Source organism: Prinia subflava, chromosome 6 (genome assembly GCF_021018805.1).
Source record: "Prinia subflava isolate CZ2003 ecotype Zambia chromosome 6, Cam_Psub_1.2, whole genome shotgun sequence".
Lineage (NCBI taxonomy): Eukaryota > Metazoa > Chordata > Aves > Passeriformes > Cisticolidae > Prinia > Prinia subflava.
The window spans coordinates 16345005-16365069 of NC_086252.1; the positions used below are offsets into that span (position 1 = coordinate 16345005).

Genomic DNA, 20065 nt, shown 5'->3' on the forward strand with positions numbered 1-20065 from the left:
TCTTTATACTACATGATGTCCTATTTTTTCTGTTTTCTCAATTTCAGAAAAACTCAAGATTATAACTCCTCTTAAGGACCAAGAGGTTAATGAGTGTCAAGAAATTATCTTCAACTGTGAAGTCAATAAGGAAGGTGCCAAAGAGAAGTGGTACAAAAATGACGAGGCAATATTTGATAGTGCAAAGTACATTATTGTTCAGAAGGGTGTGGTCTACACTCTCAGAATCAGAGATGCAGAGTTGAAAGATCAAGCTACCTACACCATCTCACTGACAAACCAGAGAGGTGAACACGTTAAAAGCTCTGCTGCCTTAAAAGTATTAGGTAAATAACTTGCACTAAATTAAAATTGTTTCATCATTTACATTCAATTTCATATGAGGATGTAAAAATGTTTGCTTTTTTGTCATAACAGAGGAGGATCTCAGAATTGTTGAGCCCCTTGAAGATATTGAGACTATGGAAAAGAAAACTGTCACATTCTGGTGCAAAGTCAATCGCCTTAATGCAACTCTCAAATGGACAAAGAATGGAGAAGAGATCACATTTGACAGGCGCATTTTGTACAAAATTGATAAATTCAAGCACTCATTGATCATTAAAGACTGTGGGTTTGTAGATGAAGGTGAATACACTGTTATTGCTGGACAAGACAAATCAGTTGCAGAGCTTCTCATCACAGAAGCACCAGCAGACTTCACTGAACATCTTCAGGACCAGACTGTCACTGAATTTGATGATGCTGTCTTTACATGCCAGCTTTCCAAAGAGAAAGTCAGTGTAAAATGGTACAGAAATGGAAGAGAAATCAAAGAAGGCAAAAAGTATGTACATTTTTTTTATTCTTCTGAATGTGCTAAACATGCTTGTTTTACTTTATTACTTTGTCTGGAAACTAAAATACTGCTTATTTTTCTCCCCTATAAAGATACCAGTTTGAAAAGGATGGAAATCTGCACAGATTAATAATAAAAGACTGTAGACTAGATGATGAGTGTGAATATTCCTGTGGAGTGGATGACCGGAGATCCAGGGCAAGACTTTTTGTTGAAGGTATGTGTAAAATTGGGTGGGATTTATTTTGACATTATTTAATAATAATAGAAACAATAAACAAATAACACCAAATAAATTAACATTTATTTCAGAAATCCCTGTTGAGATTATTCGACCACCACAAGATATTTATGAAGCTCCTGGTGCAGATGTCATCTTCATGGCTGAATTGAACAAAGATGGTGTGGAGGTCAAGTGGTTGAGAAACAACATGATTATCATCCAAGGTGACAAACATCAGATGATGAGTGAAGGAAAGGTCCACAGGCTGCAGGTGTGTGACATAAAGCCCCGTGACCAAGGGGAATACAGATTTATCGCCAAAGATAAGGAAGCGAGAGCTAAGCTTGAATTAGCTGGTAAGTTGCTTTCTTTGTGTTTCTTTTATAAAATCTTGGTTTAGTGAATTTAGTTTAACTAAATTGATTTTTGCTCTTTCAAAAAGCTGAACTAAAATGAATACACAATCAGAGAAAAGTGTTAAACTATTTGAAGTTTGTTTAAAAGTCTGTTAAACTATATGAATATGAATTTAAACAACAAACATTTTTTTGTTATACCATGATGATCCAGCTGTTGAGGAAAGCACATCACTTTTCAATGCATATATACCAAAGAGCAAGATTTAAGCTTAAAGGAGCTTTCAGCTTTTAATTAGTCACTAAAAAAAAAAAAAAAAAGGAAAATTATTTAAGTAATTTAACTTATAAATTACTTATAAAACATATTAAACTCATTTAAGTCATATAATTCCTAATCTGTCTATTTTACAGAATAATTAAATTAGTTCTCAAAAAGCAACTCCTTCCTTACCTGATTTTATAGGAGGACACAATACATACCAACCAAACTGTTTCCTTTCTTTGGAGTTGTCCAATGAATATATGAGTATATGAAGGATTTCCTTAGAGTTCCTTTTATTTTTCTGTGTTTGGTTCTTTGCTGACTGCACAAATACATACAGATATAGATATAGATATATATATGTATATGCAAGTACTGACTTTTCACATTCATCCTTCTTAGCTGCACCTAAAATCAAGACTGGTGATCAAAACCTTGTGGTTGATGTTGGGAAACCTTTAACTATGACTGTCCCATATGATGCCTACCCAAGAGCAGAAGCTGAATGGTTGAAAGCAGGGGAAAGTCTGCCCACAACAACTGTTGATACAACAACTGACTGCACTACCTTCAAAATTTATGAAGCAAAGAAATCAGATAAGGGAAGGTACAAGGTTGTGCTTCGAAACAAGCATGGCCAGGCAGAAGCATTCATCAATGTAGAGGTCATTGGTAAGTACTCATATTATTAAAACCTTGCTTATCATTATTTCACAGAGTAAAAAGCCTTTATTGAGGGGGAAACCCTCTGCTTCCCCTCATGGGAAAGCTATAGATCATATTGAGGTCTTCCCTCAGACTCCTCTTCTCTAGCTAGAGGGAAAAAAATAGATGCAATCCCCTGAAGTATTGTCATATCTTTAATAGATGTTCCAGGTCCAGTTAGAAACTTGGAAGTCACTGAAACTTATGATGGTGAAGTTGGTCTCGCATGGCAAGAACCAGAAAGTGATGGTGGAAGTAAAATTATAGGCTACGTTGTTGAAAGGCGTGACATCAAGCGTAAGACCTGGATTGTGGTCACAGATCGTGCTGAAAATTGTGAATACACTGTTACTGGACTTCAGAAAGGAGGAGTTGAGTACCTCTTCCGTGTGAGTGCACGCAACAGAGTGGGCACTGGTGAACCAGTGGAAACAGACACACCTGTGGAAGCTAAGAGCAAATATGGTGAGCAGATGTTACAAAAAAATCAGTGTTTGATGGCTGCATAAAAAAAGCAGTACAAATTCTAACAGGTAAAACCTACATACCTTCTTTTTCCTTTTTCCTCCTAAAATAAAATGCAGATGTTCCCGGTCCTCCTCAAAATGTAGAAGTTAGTGATGTGAACAGGTTTGGAGCCACACTTAGCTGGGAACCACCTGAGGATGACGGAGGATCCCCGATTACTGGCTACGTTATTGAGCTGCGGAACAGAGCGACCATCAGATGGGAACCAACTATGACCACAGGAGCTGATGAACTGTCAGCTGTCCTGACTGATGTTGTGGAAAATGAAGAATATTTCTTCAGAGTAAGAGCTCAAAACATGGTTGGAGTTGGCAAACCAAGTCCTGCTACACGTGCAGTAAAAATCATGGACCCAATTGGTGAGTATGTAAAGTCTGTATAATTATGATTGCATTATGAGGCAGGGGCATTTTGGATGCTATATGTGCAGGAAAGTTCAACTGATGAGTTTGTATGCTGCAAATACTATGCAGAGTTAGATATTCCCTACTTTTGTCCTTCAAACATAGCAGGAGTACCTTGCTACCACTTGGTTTAGTAAGGACTGCAAATATTTTTTCTCTGAAGTTAGGGTGCAACCTCACTTTAAAAAATCAGTGCAGAAAAAGCTATGCAAAGGCTTTAAAACTGCACGGTAAGACAGAAACAGTTAATTTGCAGGACGTTTCTCCTTTATCAGTTACGCAAATCTATTTGTCTCGTATTTTTTTCAGAGAGACCAAGTCCTCCCATTAACCTTGAGCATTCAGATCAAACTAAGTCATCAGTTCAGCTCACATGGGAACCCCCTCTCGAAGATGGAGGAAGTCCAATCTTGGGCTATATTATTGAAAGGCAAGAGGAAGGAACAGACAAGTGGATTCGTTGTAACCCAAAACTAGTACCTGCTCTTACTTTTAAGGTACAGAGTTCTCTTATCAGCTGGTAAAATTTGTAGATCATCTTTAATATGAGGTAGTAAATGATTGTTTGTGCATTTTAGGTGACTGGATTGAAACAAGGATCCAGTTATTACTACAGAGTCTCAGCAGAAAATGCAGCTGGTGTGTCTGATCCAGCAGAGGCTATTGGGCCATTAACTGCAGATGATACTTTTGGTAAGCCACATGCTATTTCTTAAAAACAATTATTCAGATAAGGCACACAATTAAAGTGCATCTTGTGGTTAATATGTATATTTTTCACCAGATAATTTCCACACCTTAGACATTTGAGAACATGAGCTACTTCTCCTACATTATGATTCTGCAGATAATTGTCTGTACTATGGAGACAGAGGCCTGTTAGGTTGCCTGAGAAGCAAGGCATGACCTTCTGTCCCCTGACTTACGTTTGTGGAAAAAAGTGAGAGGTAACAAAAGGAAAGAAAGGCAGAGAAGTTCCCTAAAAAAACTTAAATAATGCAAAATTTTTACATTAAAAGGTAAATTAGATGTCATACTTGGTAGTACTAACCTTCCTTACCATGTCAGATATTTTTGAAAAAATCCAAAACATTTATCCAGGAGAGGTAGGGAGTCATAAGACAAAGCTAGATACAGTCAGATATCAGATATCTGAGATACAGTCAGACTCAGCCTCTCAACACAATTGTCATTAGCCGTGTTCATAACATCTTAAAATAATTTATTTAATCCACTTTCCATTTTTTTCCAGTTGAACCTACGATGGACCTAAGTGCATTTAAGGATGGGCTGGAAGTTATTGTACCAGAGCCAATCAAGATCCGTGTTCCCATCACTGGGTACCCTGTGCCAACTGCCACATGGTCTTTTGGTGACCAAGTCTTAGAAGAGGGTGATCGTGTGAAAATGAAGACCACTGCCTCCTATGCAGAACTTGTAATTACCCCGAGTGAGCGCCCGGACAAGGGAATTTATTACTTAACATTGGAAAACCCTGTGTCATCTGTTTCAGGAGAAATTAATGTTAATGTCATTGGTAAGTAAGCGTGTATATATTTTAACAATAACATTTCATATTTGTGTTCCTAAAATCTAATTAGGTTAATAATCTTACAACATCCAGCCAAGTATATTAAAACATAACTAAAAACTAGAAATCCCTCCTAAAAAACTCTTTTCTAGTTTTCATTATGTAACTTTGCTGTTTAAAGAGGAATGACTTAACAACACTAAGTCTTCTGGTAGATACATTACATAGAGATCATCTATCAAACACCAATTACAGAATAATGCTATTTTTGTGACTTCTAGCTTGTCCAAGTGCTCCAAGAGAACTCAATGTTTTAGAAGTACTCAAGAGTACAGTGCAGCTCGCATGGGAACCCCCAGAAGATGATGGTGGAAGTCCAGTTACTGGCTATATAATTGAAAAACGTGAAGTAAGCCGGAAAACGTGGAGCAAAGTAAGTTCATTCTTTCTCATTCAAATTTCTATTGCTATATTCTTTTCACATATGTTTCTGAGTTTCGTGTCTTATTTTTGTAATCACTCTTTGGAAATAAATTTTAAAAACACATTGGAACCTTTCTTCTCTTTAGGTTATGGATCATATTGTTGACCAAGAGTTCACTGTGCCTGACCTTGTCCAAGGGAAAGAATATTTATTTAGAGTTTCTGCATGCAATAAATGTGGCCCTGGAGAACCTGCATATATTGATGAACCTGTAAATATGTCAATACCAGCAAGTGAGCATATTTGAAATTTTACTGATTTTCTTCAAAATAAGATATAAAAAGTAATATATTTTCCTTAGACTGGTTTCTAAGACCCCATATGTTTTTAATTTTTAATAGCGGTGCCTGACCCACCAGAAAATGTTAAATGGAGAAATCCAACATCAAAAGGAATCTTCCTAACATGGGAGCCTCCCAAATATGATGGTGGTGCACGCATTAAGGGTTATCTGGTAGAAAAATCCCAACGTGGCACAGACAAGTGGGAGGTATGCGGGGAGCCTGTTATTGAAACAAAGTAAGTAAATTGACACGGTAGATATATCCTCTTAACTAATTGTGCCATCTTCACCACTCTAAATATTTGTGGGTTTTTTGGGGTTTTTTTTTTGACAGAATGGAAGTAACAAAGCTCAAGGAAGGAGAGTGGTATGCTTATCGGGTTAAGGCTTTGAACAGAATGGGAGCGAGTCGGCCAAGTAAACCAACTGATGACATTCAGGCCATTGATGCAAAAGGTAACTGCTTCACTTGCTGAATTGCCATTGCTGCTTTATTTTTATCAGTCTCTGAAATACTATTTCTCTAACAACATTTTCATTCTCTCCTAAATCAGAGGCTCCAGAAATTTTCTTAGATGTGAAGCTTCTTGCTGGACTTACTGTGAAAGCTGGAACTAAAATTGAGCTGCCAGCTAAAGTAACTGGAAAGCCTGAGCCCCAGATCACTTGGACCAAGGCTGACAAAATTTTGAGACCTGACAACAGGATCACCATTGAAACCCAGCCTGGTCATTCTACAGTCACTATTACAGACAGCAAGAGGAGTGACAGTGGAACCTATATTATAGAAGCTGTAAATTCCAGTGGACGTGCTACTGCTGTTGTTGAAGTTAATGTTCTTGGTATGCATGCACTTTGTTATTTATATAAATCATTAGTAATGTACCAAGGTATGCAAGCAGAAAATTAACATTCACATCTTGTCCTCTACAGATAAACCTGGTCCACCAGCTGCATTTGATGTATCAGAAATCACAAACGAATCCTGCCTTCTAACCTGGAATCCTCCACGAGATGATGGGGGTTCTAAAATTACCAACTACGTCCTTGAGAAAAGAGCTACAGACAGTGAAATATGGGACAAGTTGTCATCAACTATTAAAGAGACAAAATTCAGAGCTACCAATTTAATTCCTCATAAAGAATATGTGTTTCGAGTCAGTGCTGAAAACATGTATGGTGTTGGGGAGCCAGCACAGTGTAGCCCCATCATTGCCAAATATTCATTTGGTTAGTTAATTAAATTAACAATAAATTATTACAGTATTTTAACAGGAAGGAACAAAAAGGTCTGATGGTTCTGGTGTTTGTTTGTTTGTTTGTATACAGATCCACCAGGCCCTCCAACAGGTCTCAAGCCTACAGAGGTCACTAAAGATTCAGTCACTTTAACATGGAATGAACCAGATGAAGATGGTGGCAGCCCCATAACTGGCTACTGGGTTGAAAGATACGATCCTGAACAGGATAAATGGATAAAATGCAACAAAATGCCAGTGAAAGATACAACATTCAAGTAAGACTAGAGTCAGATTAGGTTGAAATAGGTCACAGAGACATAAAAATGTAACAGTAGCTTTTTAAATAAGTTCTTATTTTTTCCTACTTTCCATAAGTTTTGATCCAACTACCCCTGGTGGCTTACTTTTTATATTTGTTTTAACTAGAGGTATCTTTACAGAAGAATTAATCTTTTTTATCTTTTAAAAGTTATCCTTAATAATTTCTGTGCTTATTCGTAAGATATTCTAAAATGGCAGACATGGTCATCTCAGCTATCAATTTACCAAAACGCTTCGGATGTTTTTTCTCTTGGTACTCTTATTAACTAAAAACCATGGAAAATACAAAAATCCAAGATGATCCTCAAAACATTAGTTTCTGTCATAGTGAACCATTTTAGTGTTGACAATGTGTTGACATCATTAGCAGTAATTTGGATGTTTTCAAATTTTCCAAGTAATCTGTGATGTGAAGACTGCAGAGAATAATGTTTTAGAAATTAATTAATGCCTAGGTTTGGTTTAATCAAACTTATATTTTATTTCCAGAGTTAAAGGTCTTACAAATAAGAAGAAATATAAGTTCCGTGTCTTGGCAGAGAATCTTGCAGGACCTGGAAAACCAAGCAGGGAAACAGAGCCAATCTTAGTAAAAGATCCAATCGGTACAGTAAACACATTTTTAATGGTTTAATTTAGCAACAACTACAAAAAATTGTTTTCAATGACATAATTAATGCTGGCCTCTTGTCTAGATCCACCATGGCCTCCTGGAAAGCCAACTGTGAAAGATATTGGCAAGACATTCCTTACCTTGAACTGGACAAAGCCAGAACACGACGGAGGGGCAAAAATTGAGTCTTACGTCATTGAGCTGTTAAAGACAGGAACAGACGAATGGGTGAGAGTGGCTGAAGGAGTTCCCACAACTGAACACTTCCTCAAAGACCTTATGGAGAAACAAGAATATTCATTCCGTGTAAGAGCAGTGAACAAGGCTGGCGAGAGTGAGCCCAGTGAGCCCAGTGACCCTGTGCTGTGCAAGGAGAGGCTCTGTGAGTATTTATTCAGAGTGTGCTGCTACTAAAAATATACTGTCTCTGAGTTTTAGAAAGCCCCATGCCTGCCTTTCTTTGTAGGTACTAAATGAACTCTTGGAAGGCTTATGAAACACTAAAATCTGTCCTACTTCAGCCCAGGAAATACAAACTTTTAGTAGTTTTGGTGTATTCCCTGTCGTCCAAGATCTTTCTTGGGAATTGCAACATCCTGGTTTACCTTTTTATTTTCCCTATTTTGCAGATCCTCCTTCACCACCCCGATGGCTTGAAGTCATTAATATTACTAAAAATACAGCAGATCTTAAATGGACAGTACCAGAAAAAGATGGGGGTTCCCCAATTACCAACTATATTGTTGAAAAAAGAGATGTAAGGCGGAAAGGCTGGCAGACAGTTGATACAACAGTGAAAGATACCAAGTACACAGTGAGCCCACTGACTGAAGGCTCATTGTACGTGTTCCGTGTGGCTGCTGAAAATGCCATTGGACAGAGCGACTACTGTGAAATTGAAGACTCAGTGCTTGCTAAAGATACTTTCAGTAAGTTTTGATTTGCTTACTGAGTGATCAGTAGCTCATATGTCATGAATTCATTCTTCTAATATGTGCCTTTTTTTTTTTTTTCTTTTTTACCTTAGCAACTCCTGGGCCTCCATATGCCCTTACAATAGTTGAAGTGAAAAAAGGCCATGTTGATTTGAAATGGGAACCACCTAAAAATGATGGTGGCAGACCGATTCAAAGGTAAGGTCATTTTAAGTTTGTGTAGACTCCTGATAAGATAAACATCTTTTAACAAATAAAGATGTTTCTCTCAAAATATTTAAATTTTAAATTCATACATTTTGTGTGAAATGAAATGAAAATATGTGGATGGATGTAAGAAGATATTGATTTGATGTGGTCAAATCAATGAAGGGTTTGATTATAAAATGTAGAAATGATGCAAATAAAATACCTAAGGTACATGAACAGTGAATGTGTGTCAACATCCTCAAAATGGCATATAACAATAAGGAACTGCGTAAAAAAAAAAATAAAATAATGCAACCGCAGTCTCCAGTTGCTGCAGAAAAGCAGCCACTTGAAATCATCTAGCAAGTAATATGGTTGCATTTTCTTTCTGCCTTAGTTTGTCATTCAAACTGTATACACTCAGCTAAAATGAAGACATACCTCTTTTCTGTGAATTTTCTTCTTTATAATACTTTTCAAACAGACTGTTTTACTCCTTCCCAATCACAGAAAGCATATCTTAAACCAACAGACAGCTACAGAGATCAGCTGAAGAAATAGAAGTCGCTCAATTTGCATTACTTTACTATGGCCCCTTCTAAGCAGAATTTTGATAGTTGAGTAATAGTATCTACAAATATTCTCAAGGGACTGACTGACCACTGAAATCCAAACTAGCAAACATACAAGTATAGCTTGGAGGTTCTTTTGCCTCTGCAGGTCTCTACAACCTGAGAACACAATTCAGTTCAGTTCTAAAACACAGAACAAAGTTCAAGAATTGACTTTCAGACCTGAGTCTGTTAGTGATGTCAGCTCCCAATAGGGGCTGAGACCTACTAGGACTATTCCATGATTCTCTTTACTTTTCCACTGTCTAAACTATTCTAATCTCTTTTCATCTATTTTCGTGAACAAGGAGTCTGAAGTGTTCTTATTTCAAGTGCCTCATAGTATTTTCTCCCATCTCTTCAGATATGTTATTGAAAAGAAAGAAAAGCTAGCTACTCGCTGGGTAAAAGCTGGGAAGACAGCTGGTCCAGACTGCAATTTCAGAGTGACAGATGTCATTGAAGGTACAGATGTACAGTTCCAGGTTCGTGCAGAAAATGAAGCTGGATGTGGTCATCCCAGTGAACCAACTGACCTCGTTCATATTGAAGATCCAACAAGTAAGTAGAATAATACAGATACAGATAATACAGATAATAGTACAGTAGAATTTTAGAAGCAGTGTACTGTTCTGGGAGGAAAATCACACAATACTTTTCCATTTCTACAGGCCCTCCTTCACCTCCCCAGGATTTACATGTCACAGATGCGGGCCGCAAGCACATTTGCATTGCATGGAAACCTCCTGCGAAGAACGGTGGAAGTCCTATTATTGGATACAATGTTGAGATGTGTGAAGCAGGAACAGAAAAATGGATGCGAATCAATTCTCGTCCAATTAAAGATCTAAAATGTAAAGTGGATGAGGGTGTTGTTCCAGACAAAGAATATGTGCTGAGAGTCAGAGCTGTCAATGCTGTTGGAGCTAGTGAGCCATCAGACATCTCAGAAAAAGTTGTTGCCAAGGACCCCGACTGTAAGAATAGATTCCTTTTTCTTTTGGTTTTTTTTTATATCTGCATAACTAAAAAAATAAAGAATGGTGTTTGGCAACTTTCTAATAACATTATACTTACTTTTACAGGTAATCCAACCATTGATCTGCAAACTCGTGACATTGTTGTCGTTAAAGGACAGAAACTAAGTATCCCTATACCCTTCCGAGCTGTTCCATCTCCAACTATAACATGGCACAAAGATGGCAAAGAGTTGAAAGCTGGTGACAGAACAACAATGAAGAGTGACTACACCTCTGCATTGCTTGAAGTGATAGACAGTGTTCATGCTGATGCTGGTGTTTATACTATCACACTGGAGAACAAGCTGGCATCAACGACTGGTTCAGTCAATGTCAAAGTCATAGGTAACTACATTCTTCCATTCTGAGAAATACACTTATCTTCAGTTGGGCCCTGCAGCTAACAGAAGAAAGGACTAGAAAGATTATTTTTCTGCCAGGCGGGCATCACTTCAACTCAGCCGTATGTAGATTGCCATACAGGCATTGATGTTATGAAGTCCCATGAAAAAACACCTTACCTCAAGTTGCTCTAACTATTCAGTGACTGCTCAAAGCCCAATTATTTTGAATAGTTAGCATATAAATATAAAAATGTTTTAAGAATTCTGACTGTTTTATCCTTTGGGAACATAAATTCATATAGATGCTGCGTAGTCCACATTTGTGGTCTTCGCTTTCTGCAGAGGAAAGAAATGAAATATAATTTCATATTTATAAGAATGTAAGTTCACATCTATTTAGTTAACTAATTTTTTCATTCTTATTTAAAACAGGTCCACCTGGACAGTGTAAAGACATTAAGGCAAGCGAAGTAACTAAGAACTCTTGCAAAGTATCCTGGGAGCCTCCAGACTTTGATGGTGGTACTCCTATTTTGCATTATGTTCTGGAACGCAGGGAAGCAGGTCGTAAAACATACATCCCAGTCATGTCTGGTGAAAATAAGCTTTCATGGCAAGTCAAAGATCTTATCCCAAACTGTGAATATTACTTCCGTGTTAAAGCTGTCAATAAGATTGGAGGGGGTGATTACATTGAACTAAGAAACCCGATCATTGCAGAAGACCCAAAACGTAAGTCTTTCTATTAAATAATCTAGAAAAGGAATTTTAAATGAAATCTTCATTCTCTTTTTTCTCATATAATCCCTCTTTTGATCTACTCTTTCACAGAGCCCCCAGATCCGCCTGTCGACCTTGAAACCCATAATCCGACATCAAAATCTGTAACTCTTACATGGAAACCACCCCTGTTTGATGGTGGAAGCAAGATTATGGGCTATATAATAGAAAAGCTTGCTAAGGGCAAAGAGAGGTGGGAGAGATGCAATGACTACCTGGTACCCCTACTAACTTACACAGTGAAAGGCCTTGAGGAAGGAAAGGAGTATCAGTTCCGTGTTCGTGCAGAGAATGCTGCTGGCATCAGTGAGCCTTCTCGGATTACTCCTTTTGTGAAAGCTGTGGATCCCATTGGTATGAATTGCTCATTAGAACATTTGTATTAATTGCCACACATCCCCAGACATACTGAAAGATTCTATGCTCCATTTCTCATTCTTTGTCATTACAGAGGCTCCGAAAGTCTTCCTTGCTGCAAACCTACAGTCTGGCCTTGAGGTGAAGAGAGGTGATGAGATCATACTTGAGGCACATATTTCAGGATCACCCTATCCATCTATCACTTGGCTGAGGAATGATGAAGTTATCAGACCAGAGGATATCAAAAAGAGAATAACAGCACCTAAAAAGAAGGGTGAAGCTGAGGAAGAGAAACCTTTCCAGCTTTCACTGCCAGAACGTATGAGTGTTGACAACCACAAGGAAGGAGAGTCCATACTGTCAGTTCGTGACTCCATTAGAGCTGACCATGGCACATTTACAATTAAAGTAGAAAATGATCATGGAGTTGCGAAAGCCTCATGTGAAGTCAATGTGTTGGGTATGTAAAGAATGTCCTCAAAACACCTAGTTGTTCAGAGTATTGGGTTAAAAGTGCTCAAGTTGAGTACTCATCATTTTTTTTGGTTTCCTGACAGATACACCTGGGCCTCCAGTCAACTTTGTATTTGAAGATTTGAGGAAAAATTCTGTCATTTGCAAGTGGGAGCCTCCCCTTGATGATGGTGGAAGTGAAATCCTGAACTATGTACTGGAAAAGAAAGACAATACAAAAGCTGAAATGGGCTGGGTCACTGTCAGTTCAACACTCAGGCATTGCAAATTCCATGTAACAAAACTGATAGAAGGGAAAGAATATCTATTCCGTGTATTTGCTGAAAATAGAGTTGGAGCAGGACCACCATGTGTTTCAAAACCAATGACAGCCAAAGATCCTTTCTGTAAGTTTTAATTGAAAAACAGCCTTTTCAGAAAAAAAGTGTGAAACTATTACAGACTGTTAGAATACTCAGTTTTATCTACATGTATGTTTCCCAGAAGAAACTGTGAGCTACGTGATAATTACTGCACATTTTAAACCATTGAAATACAGGGAGCTATCAAAAATATTCTAATTTCAGTAGTAAACACATAAGAATTATGATCACTGTCATAAAACTTTACCTTTAAATCACTTAACATCTGAAAAGTGACATTCTCTGTGCTTCATAGACCAGTATTCTTACCAAAAGAGAAAACCATTACAAATTTGCTTACTGATTGCCATTGGGAATCAAATGTTCTAAGAGAGCAGAAAAGCTATGATTTAGCATTAGTAATTTCTTATATCTTAGTTCTGTCTTAGCTTTGAGTAGGCTCTGATGAGACTGCAATGATGACAAAACCACCTTTTTGTTTTTCAGCTCCACCAGATGCACCTAATAAGCCTGATGTGGAAGATGTAACCAGCAACAGCATGCTGGTTAAGTGGAATGAACCAAAAGATAATGGCAGCCCTATCATAGGATACTGGATTGAAAAACGTGAAATCAACAGTACTCATTGGGCTCGGGTCAACAGGAACCTTGTAAATGCTCTGGAAGTAAAAGTCGAAGGATTATTGGAAGGTTTAACTTATATCTTTAGAGTGTGTGCTGAAAATGCAGCTGGCCCTGGTAAATTTAGTCCACCATCAGATCCAAAAACTGCACAGGACCCAATAAGTAAGTGGCTTAGCAGAAGCTGATAGCAGACAGTTGACAAGATAGGATTCATAGCCTTTGATTTACACTTATTTGTTTATTTATTTTTCTTAGTGCCACCTGGTCCACCAATTCCAAGGATTGCTGACACCAGTGCTACTTCCATCGAGCTGGAATGGCAACCTCCTGTCTATAATGGAGGTGGAGACATCACTGGTTACCACGTGTACAAACAGCTGATGGGAGTAAATGAGTGGTCACGCTGTACAGCCAAACCCATTAAGACCCTGCAGTTTACTGTTGGGGAAGTCAGGGAAGGTGCAGACTATAAACTCCGAGTTACAGCACTCAATGCGGCTGGCGAGGGACCACCCGGAGAAACTGAACCCGCAACTGTTGCAGAACCTAAAGGTATTGCAATTGTGTTATTTTTAAGAAATGTCCAGCTGCTTAAAAGGTGGATTTGAATCCCTCACTTCAACTAATGAACTGTTTCTTTGTCTTCCACAGAGCCTCCCACTGTTGAGCTGGATGTGTCTGTGAAAGCAGGCATTCAGGTCATGGCTGGGCAGACTATTAAAATTCCTGCTACTGTGACAGGGCGTCCGACTCCCACCATTGTATGGGCTATAGAGGAGGGTGAATTAGACAAAGAACGAGTTGTTATTGAAAATGTTGGCACAAAATCTGAGTTAACCATTAAGAATGCCTTGAGAAAAGACCATGGAAGATATGTAATTACTGCCACCAATAGCAGTGGTTCAAAATCTGCAGGAACCAGAGTAGAAGTATTTGGTAAGAAAAATAGTTTCTCAAATTAAATAAGCTTTTCTTTTGGTCAGTATGGGCTTTACCTTACTTCCTTGAATTTGTTTTTCAGATGTTCCTGGACCAGTCCTTGACCTAAAGCCAGTGGTCACAAACAGAAAGATGTGTTTGCTTAACTGGTCTGATCCTGAAGATGATGGTGGCAGTGACATCATAGGCTTCATTGTTGAAAGGAAAGATGCCAAAATGCATACATGGAGACTAGCTGTAGACACGGATAGATCTAAATGTGATATTACAGGTCTAATTGAAGGGCAGGAATATAAATTCCGTGTTAGTGCCAAGAACAAATTTGGTACTGGTCCACCTGTTGAAATAGGACCCATTCTTGCAGTTGATCCATTAGGTAAGATGACTCATTTTACAGGATTTTTTTAAAGAAAATTAATGTCAGATTATTTAGGCAATTTTTTTTCTTTCTTTCTACACAGAAAGTGTGTTTATTTTTCAACTACATGAATAGGCATCTGGCTTAGCTTCATTGCTTCAGTAGGATTTCTGACTCAGTTTTCTGAATCTAGTGTGGTTCTTTGCATAGCAAAATACTGGTGCCTACTGAGATGCCACTTACCACCTTTTTCTCCACGTACATGAGAAACTATATGGGCCATAATCAGATTCTTTGCATGCAAATCTATGGTTTTAAATGGACAGAGCTACTGCATTGTTATGATTTAAAATTCTCTGATGTTTTAATTTTTTCTTATTGTAATTTATCTGTGTTAATAGGTCCTCCAACAGCACCTGAGAGGTTCATGTACACAGAGAGGACAAAGTCATCCATTACACTTGATTGGAAGCCTCCACGCAGTGATGGTGGTAGTCCCATCTTAGGATATATTGTTGAAAAGAGGAGACATGACTCAAAAGATTATGAAAGAGTCAATGCAAGGCTCTGTCCAAAAACGTCTCTTCTTGTTGAAAAACTCGATGAACTTCATATGTATGAATTCCGTGTGAAAGCTGTCAATGAGATTGGAGAAAGTGAGCCGTCACTGCCCCTCAATGTAGTTATACAAGATGATGAAGGTATATCAACCTTAAAGAAATCCATATAAATATCTTTAGAACACTTCAAGGCACTTCCTCTTTTTCATCTCCATCTTCATTCTGTCACTTTCCTTCTTTTCAGTGCCTCCAACTGTGACACTGCGTTTGGCTGTGAGAGGAGATACTATCAAAGTCAAGGCAGGAGAACCCGTTAACATTCCTGCTGATGTAACAGGCCTGCCAATGCCAAAGATTGAGTGGGACAAGAATGAGGTTTTGATTGACCAAACATCCGATGCACTTAAGATAACCAAGGAAGAAGTATCTAGAACTGAGGCAAAAACTGAACTTATCATGCCTGCAGCAGTGAGGGATGATAAGGGCACTTACACTGTGAGAGCTTCCAATCGTCTTGGCACCGCATTCCGCAATGTGCACGTCGAAGTGTACGGTAAGGATGCAACATTTTAATAAAATGACACCTAATAAAATGCCTTTGCCTTTTTTTTTAATGTAGTTCCATGCTCTATTGTTTTCATACAGATCGTCCTTCTCCACCAAGAAATCTTGCTGTTTCTGACATTAAAGCAGAATCATGCTATTTAACATGGGATGCACCTCTTGATAATGGTGGTAGTGAAATTACTCATTACATAATTGAAAAACGTGATGCTAGTAAGAAGAAGTCTGAGTGGGAGGAAGTTTCCAAAGGCGCTGTTGAGAGAAGATTTGGGGTAATTTATAAAACATCTTTATTGTATACCTTAGTATGCATAAAAAATAACAATATTACATATTTAATGGTGCATAGGTGCATGGGTGCCTGTGCTCATGCTCCATTTAGACTCCAGAATCAGTGGATGAATGTTTCCCATCCCTGTGTCTGTGTTATCCCTCATGTGACAAAACGAAAGAAATTGTTCACTTTTGCTACTTAACCTCATCTGAGCTAGAGAGAGAACACCTTCCTTTTCATTTTTTACCCACTGCAAGAACAAACACAACGACAGTTTATTTATGTTCAGTTCTATCCACGTGAAATAAGAGTATCCTTAGGACATCACATAGAACTCTGTAGTACAGAAACATATGTATGTCAGACAGATTGCAAGATAGAATTTAAAGTGAAAACTTCTGCTTAACTCTAAATAAGTTGGTTCTGAAAGTAGCCAAGTATTGATTTAAATCCTCTTTTTCAGGTATGGAATCTTGCAACCAATGAAAAATACCAATTTAGGGTCCGGGCTGTAAACAAATATGGAATAAGTGATGAATGCCTCTCAGAAAAAGTTGTTATTAAGGATCCCTATGGTCTTCCTGGACCTCCTGGAAAGCCAAAAATTTTGGATCGCACCAGATCATCTATGCTGGTGACTTGGGAGCCTCCTTTGGACAATGGTGGCAGCCCAATAACTGGCTATTGGTTGGAGAAGAGAGAGGTGGGAGGTGTCTACTGGGCACGCGTCAACAGGGCTCCAGTAACAAAACCATCAGTAAAAGGTCTAGAGCACAATGTGCTTCGTTTGGCTGAAGGTGTTGAATACCAGTTTAGAGTTATGGCTGAAAATCTTGCTGGAATTGGCCCTCCCAGTGAACCATCAGATCCAGCTTTGGCAGCAGACCCCATATGTAAGTATATAATTTCTGTGACTGTGTTAGAGGACTGTATCACAGCAGAACAAAAAATGTGTTACTATTACTTATTTTTAAATTATCAGTGAAAAATATTAATATTGAAATATTAGTTTACAAATATTAATCAAAGTCTTTTTTGCATTAAACCTGAGAAGATATTGACACAAAGTTTCCTGATTTTAAAATTTTAAAAATAATTACCTTTAGTTTTAATTTTTTTACCTTTTTTGTGTACCTGATACTGTGATTACACAATGTAGGCATTGACAAACAAACTTCAGTTCAGAATCATATTTTTATAGTTTTGTTTTACTTTACTGTTAAACAGTTCAGTCTTTATGCCTTGTACCTGAAGTATCGCTACTAATATAGGTAATATATGTAATAAGTGTGCACATTCTAGGATTTACACTTTAAGTACAGGTAAAGAAATTAAAATACTTGCATTCTTCTAGAAACCATCTACAAAAATATAGGAAGACTAATACTCAAGTAACTTTTACTTGCTCTTTTTTTGCCAGTTGTGCCTGGTCCCCCATCTTGCCCAGAGGTCAAAGACAGAACCAAATCATCTGTAGCACTTGCATGGAAGCCTCCTCAAAAGGATGGTGGGAGTCCTATAAAAGGATATATTGTTGAAATGCAAGATGAAGGTAGTACTGACTGGAAGAAGGTGAATGAAGGAGATAAACTCTTCCCTACTTGTGAATGTGTTATTCCCAATTTGAAAGAGCTCAGAAAATACCGCTTTAGGGTGAAAGCTGTAAATGCTGCTGGAGAATCAGAACCAAGTCCTGCAACATCTGAGATACCTGTCCAAGATATTCTAGGTAAGAGTTCTGAGAATTGATTTAGGTATTCGTATCTAAGTGCCGCTTACTGCTATGAATGTTCAAAAAGGATGCCAAGCAAGCCAAAGTCAAAACAGAATAAACAATTATACAAGAATGTCACAAAAGACTTGACATACATTTTTTGAAAGTGCCATGATGTCCATTGCCAAGCAATGCTCCATTAGGGAACTGATGAGTACCTACAGACATACTAATGAAATACTGTTTATTTTATGAGGAATTTACAGCAAGGAGTTTTTCTATTTGTATACTTTGCACTTTCCTTTTTGCACGCCCAACTTTTCTCAGTTGAATATACATTCCACATGTTTCTGGAGGATTTCAGCTCAGTGGTGATGGAATTTTACTTTCAGTAAAAAAATTTACTTTCAACTCTTAAAATTTATATATTTAAATATTTTTGCAGTGGAACCAGAAATCTTCCTTGACCTTGGAGCACAGGATTTGCTCTCTTGTCGTGCTGGCACAACAATTAAAATCCCAGCTGTTATCAAGGGTCGTCCAGTTCCAAAAACATTTTGGGAGTACGAAGGAAAAGCAAAAACAGCAGCAAAGGTTAGTAGAAGTAATAGGGTGTTTTTTTCTACACCTGTTTCTAGATGTTTAAGACTATGCCCTTTTACATTTATATTATTTCCCTTTGTTTATAGGAAGGAGGTCATAATGTACCTGAAGAGGCTAAGGTAAAGCAAGCAATTTTTTTGACCTCAGTATTGTTGCATTTTTGAAACATAAATAATCAAAGTTGACCTATAACTTCTCTTTCTTCCTATAATACACAGGTGGAAGCTACTGATACACGTTCAGAGATCATCATTCCTGAGTGCAACAGAAGTCATTCTGGACGATACAGTATTACAGCAAAGAACAAAGCAGGACAAAAGACAGTGCATGTCAGAGTCAATGTGCTTGGTATGGCTTGCATATATTGAAGCATCCAAATATTAGTCTTATTTTTCTACATACTTACGTAAAATTGTGTCTGTTGTGCTTTTATCTTAACAGATGTCCCTGGTCCACCAAAAGACCTGAAAGTGAGTGATATCACAAGAGGTAGCTGTAAACTTTCATGGAAGATGCCAGACGATGATGGTGGTGATAGAATCAGAGGCTATGTTATAGAGAAAAGAAATATTGATGGGAAGGCCTGGACTAAGGTCAATCCAAACTGTGGCAGTACTTCCTTTGTGGTACCTGATCTCATAACTGGCCAAGAGTATTTCTTCCGGGTACGTGCAGAAAACCGTTTTGGAGTTGGCCCTCCTGCAGAAACCATCCAGCGAACCACAGCCAGGGATCCAATTCGTAAGTAAAATTAAAGTCAGACAAATACTTTAAAACGACATGGTGCTGTATAGTGGATTTATTCACTCTTCTGTTTTGGTTGTCAAGATCCTCCTGATCCACCTATCAAACTGAGGATTGGCCTTGTAACCAAGAACACAGTGAGCCTGACTTGGAAACCACCAAAGAATGATGGTGGAGCTCCTGTTACACATTATAATGTTGAATGCCTCCGCTGGGATCGTACTGGGGAAGTGAAAGAGTCTTGGAAGCAATGCAACAGACGTGATGTGGAAGAAACAAAGTTTACTGTTGAAGATCTTGTAGAAGGTGGAGAATATGAATTCAGAGTCAAAGCTGTAAATATAGCAGGTCCTAGCAGACCTTCAGCCACTGTTGGCCCACTTGTTGTCAAAGACCAGACATGTAAGTACTGATACTAGTAAATGCAAATTACATTTTAAAATTATGAAGTATTTTTGTATGCTACTTTTTCAATTTTTTGTTGCAGGTCCACCATCTATTGAGCTCAAAGAATTTATGGAAGTTGAAGAAGGAACAGATGTTAAAATTGTGGCCAAGATAAAGGGTGTACCCTTCCCCACATTAACATGGCTCAAAGCTTCTCCAAAGAAACCAGATGACAAATCACCAGTGGTGTATGATCAACATGTCAACAAGATCGTTGATGAAAATACTTGCACTCTATTGATCCAACAGTCTCGCAGAAATGATACAGGCTTATATACTATAACAGCTGTAAATAACCTGGGAACTGCTTCAAAGGAGATGCGGCTGAATGTTCTGGGTACATATCAAGAGCTCTTACAATTGCATTAATTA

The 20065-nt window shown here is 38.1% G+C and overlaps 1 protein-coding gene across 1 annotated transcript in view; it reads left to right on the plus strand.

The window, feature by feature from the left end:
* The window catches only part of TTN (titin), a 237978-nt gene that overhangs the window by 150746 nt on the left and 67167 nt on the right, over positions 1-20065 (plus strand). Inside the window, 43 exon segments of the mRNA XM_063399870.1 lie at positions 48-326; positions 418-826; positions 931-1055; positions 1151-1417; positions 2085-2354; positions 2550-2852; positions 2972-3274; positions 3629-3816; positions 3898-4012; positions 4572-4856; positions 5132-5283; positions 5420-5567; positions 5676-5853; positions 5952-6073; positions 6172-6459; positions 6551-6847; positions 6947-7133; positions 7669-7784; positions 7875-8174; positions 8422-8721; positions 8820-8925; positions 9892-10088; positions 10199-10504; positions 10613-10891; positions 11323-11622; positions 11722-12024; positions 12122-12490; positions 12588-12890; positions 13353-13652; positions 13746-14042; positions 14142-14426; positions 14512-14805; positions 15189-15488; positions 15592-15900; positions 15993-16183; positions 16649-17078; positions 17606-17914; positions 18345-18493; positions 18589-18621; positions 18721-18850; positions 18944-19243; positions 19331-19648; positions 19734-20030. Of these exon segments, the coding sequence (XP_063255940.1) occupies positions 48-326; positions 418-826; positions 931-1055; positions 1151-1417; positions 2085-2354; positions 2550-2852; positions 2972-3274; positions 3629-3816; positions 3898-4012; positions 4572-4856; positions 5132-5283; positions 5420-5567; positions 5676-5853; positions 5952-6073; positions 6172-6459; positions 6551-6847; positions 6947-7133; positions 7669-7784; positions 7875-8174; positions 8422-8721; positions 8820-8925; positions 9892-10088; positions 10199-10504; positions 10613-10891; positions 11323-11622; positions 11722-12024; positions 12122-12490; positions 12588-12890; positions 13353-13652; positions 13746-14042; positions 14142-14426; positions 14512-14805; positions 15189-15488; positions 15592-15900; positions 15993-16183; positions 16649-17078; positions 17606-17914; positions 18345-18493; positions 18589-18621; positions 18721-18850; positions 18944-19243; positions 19331-19648; positions 19734-20030 (10737 nt within the window).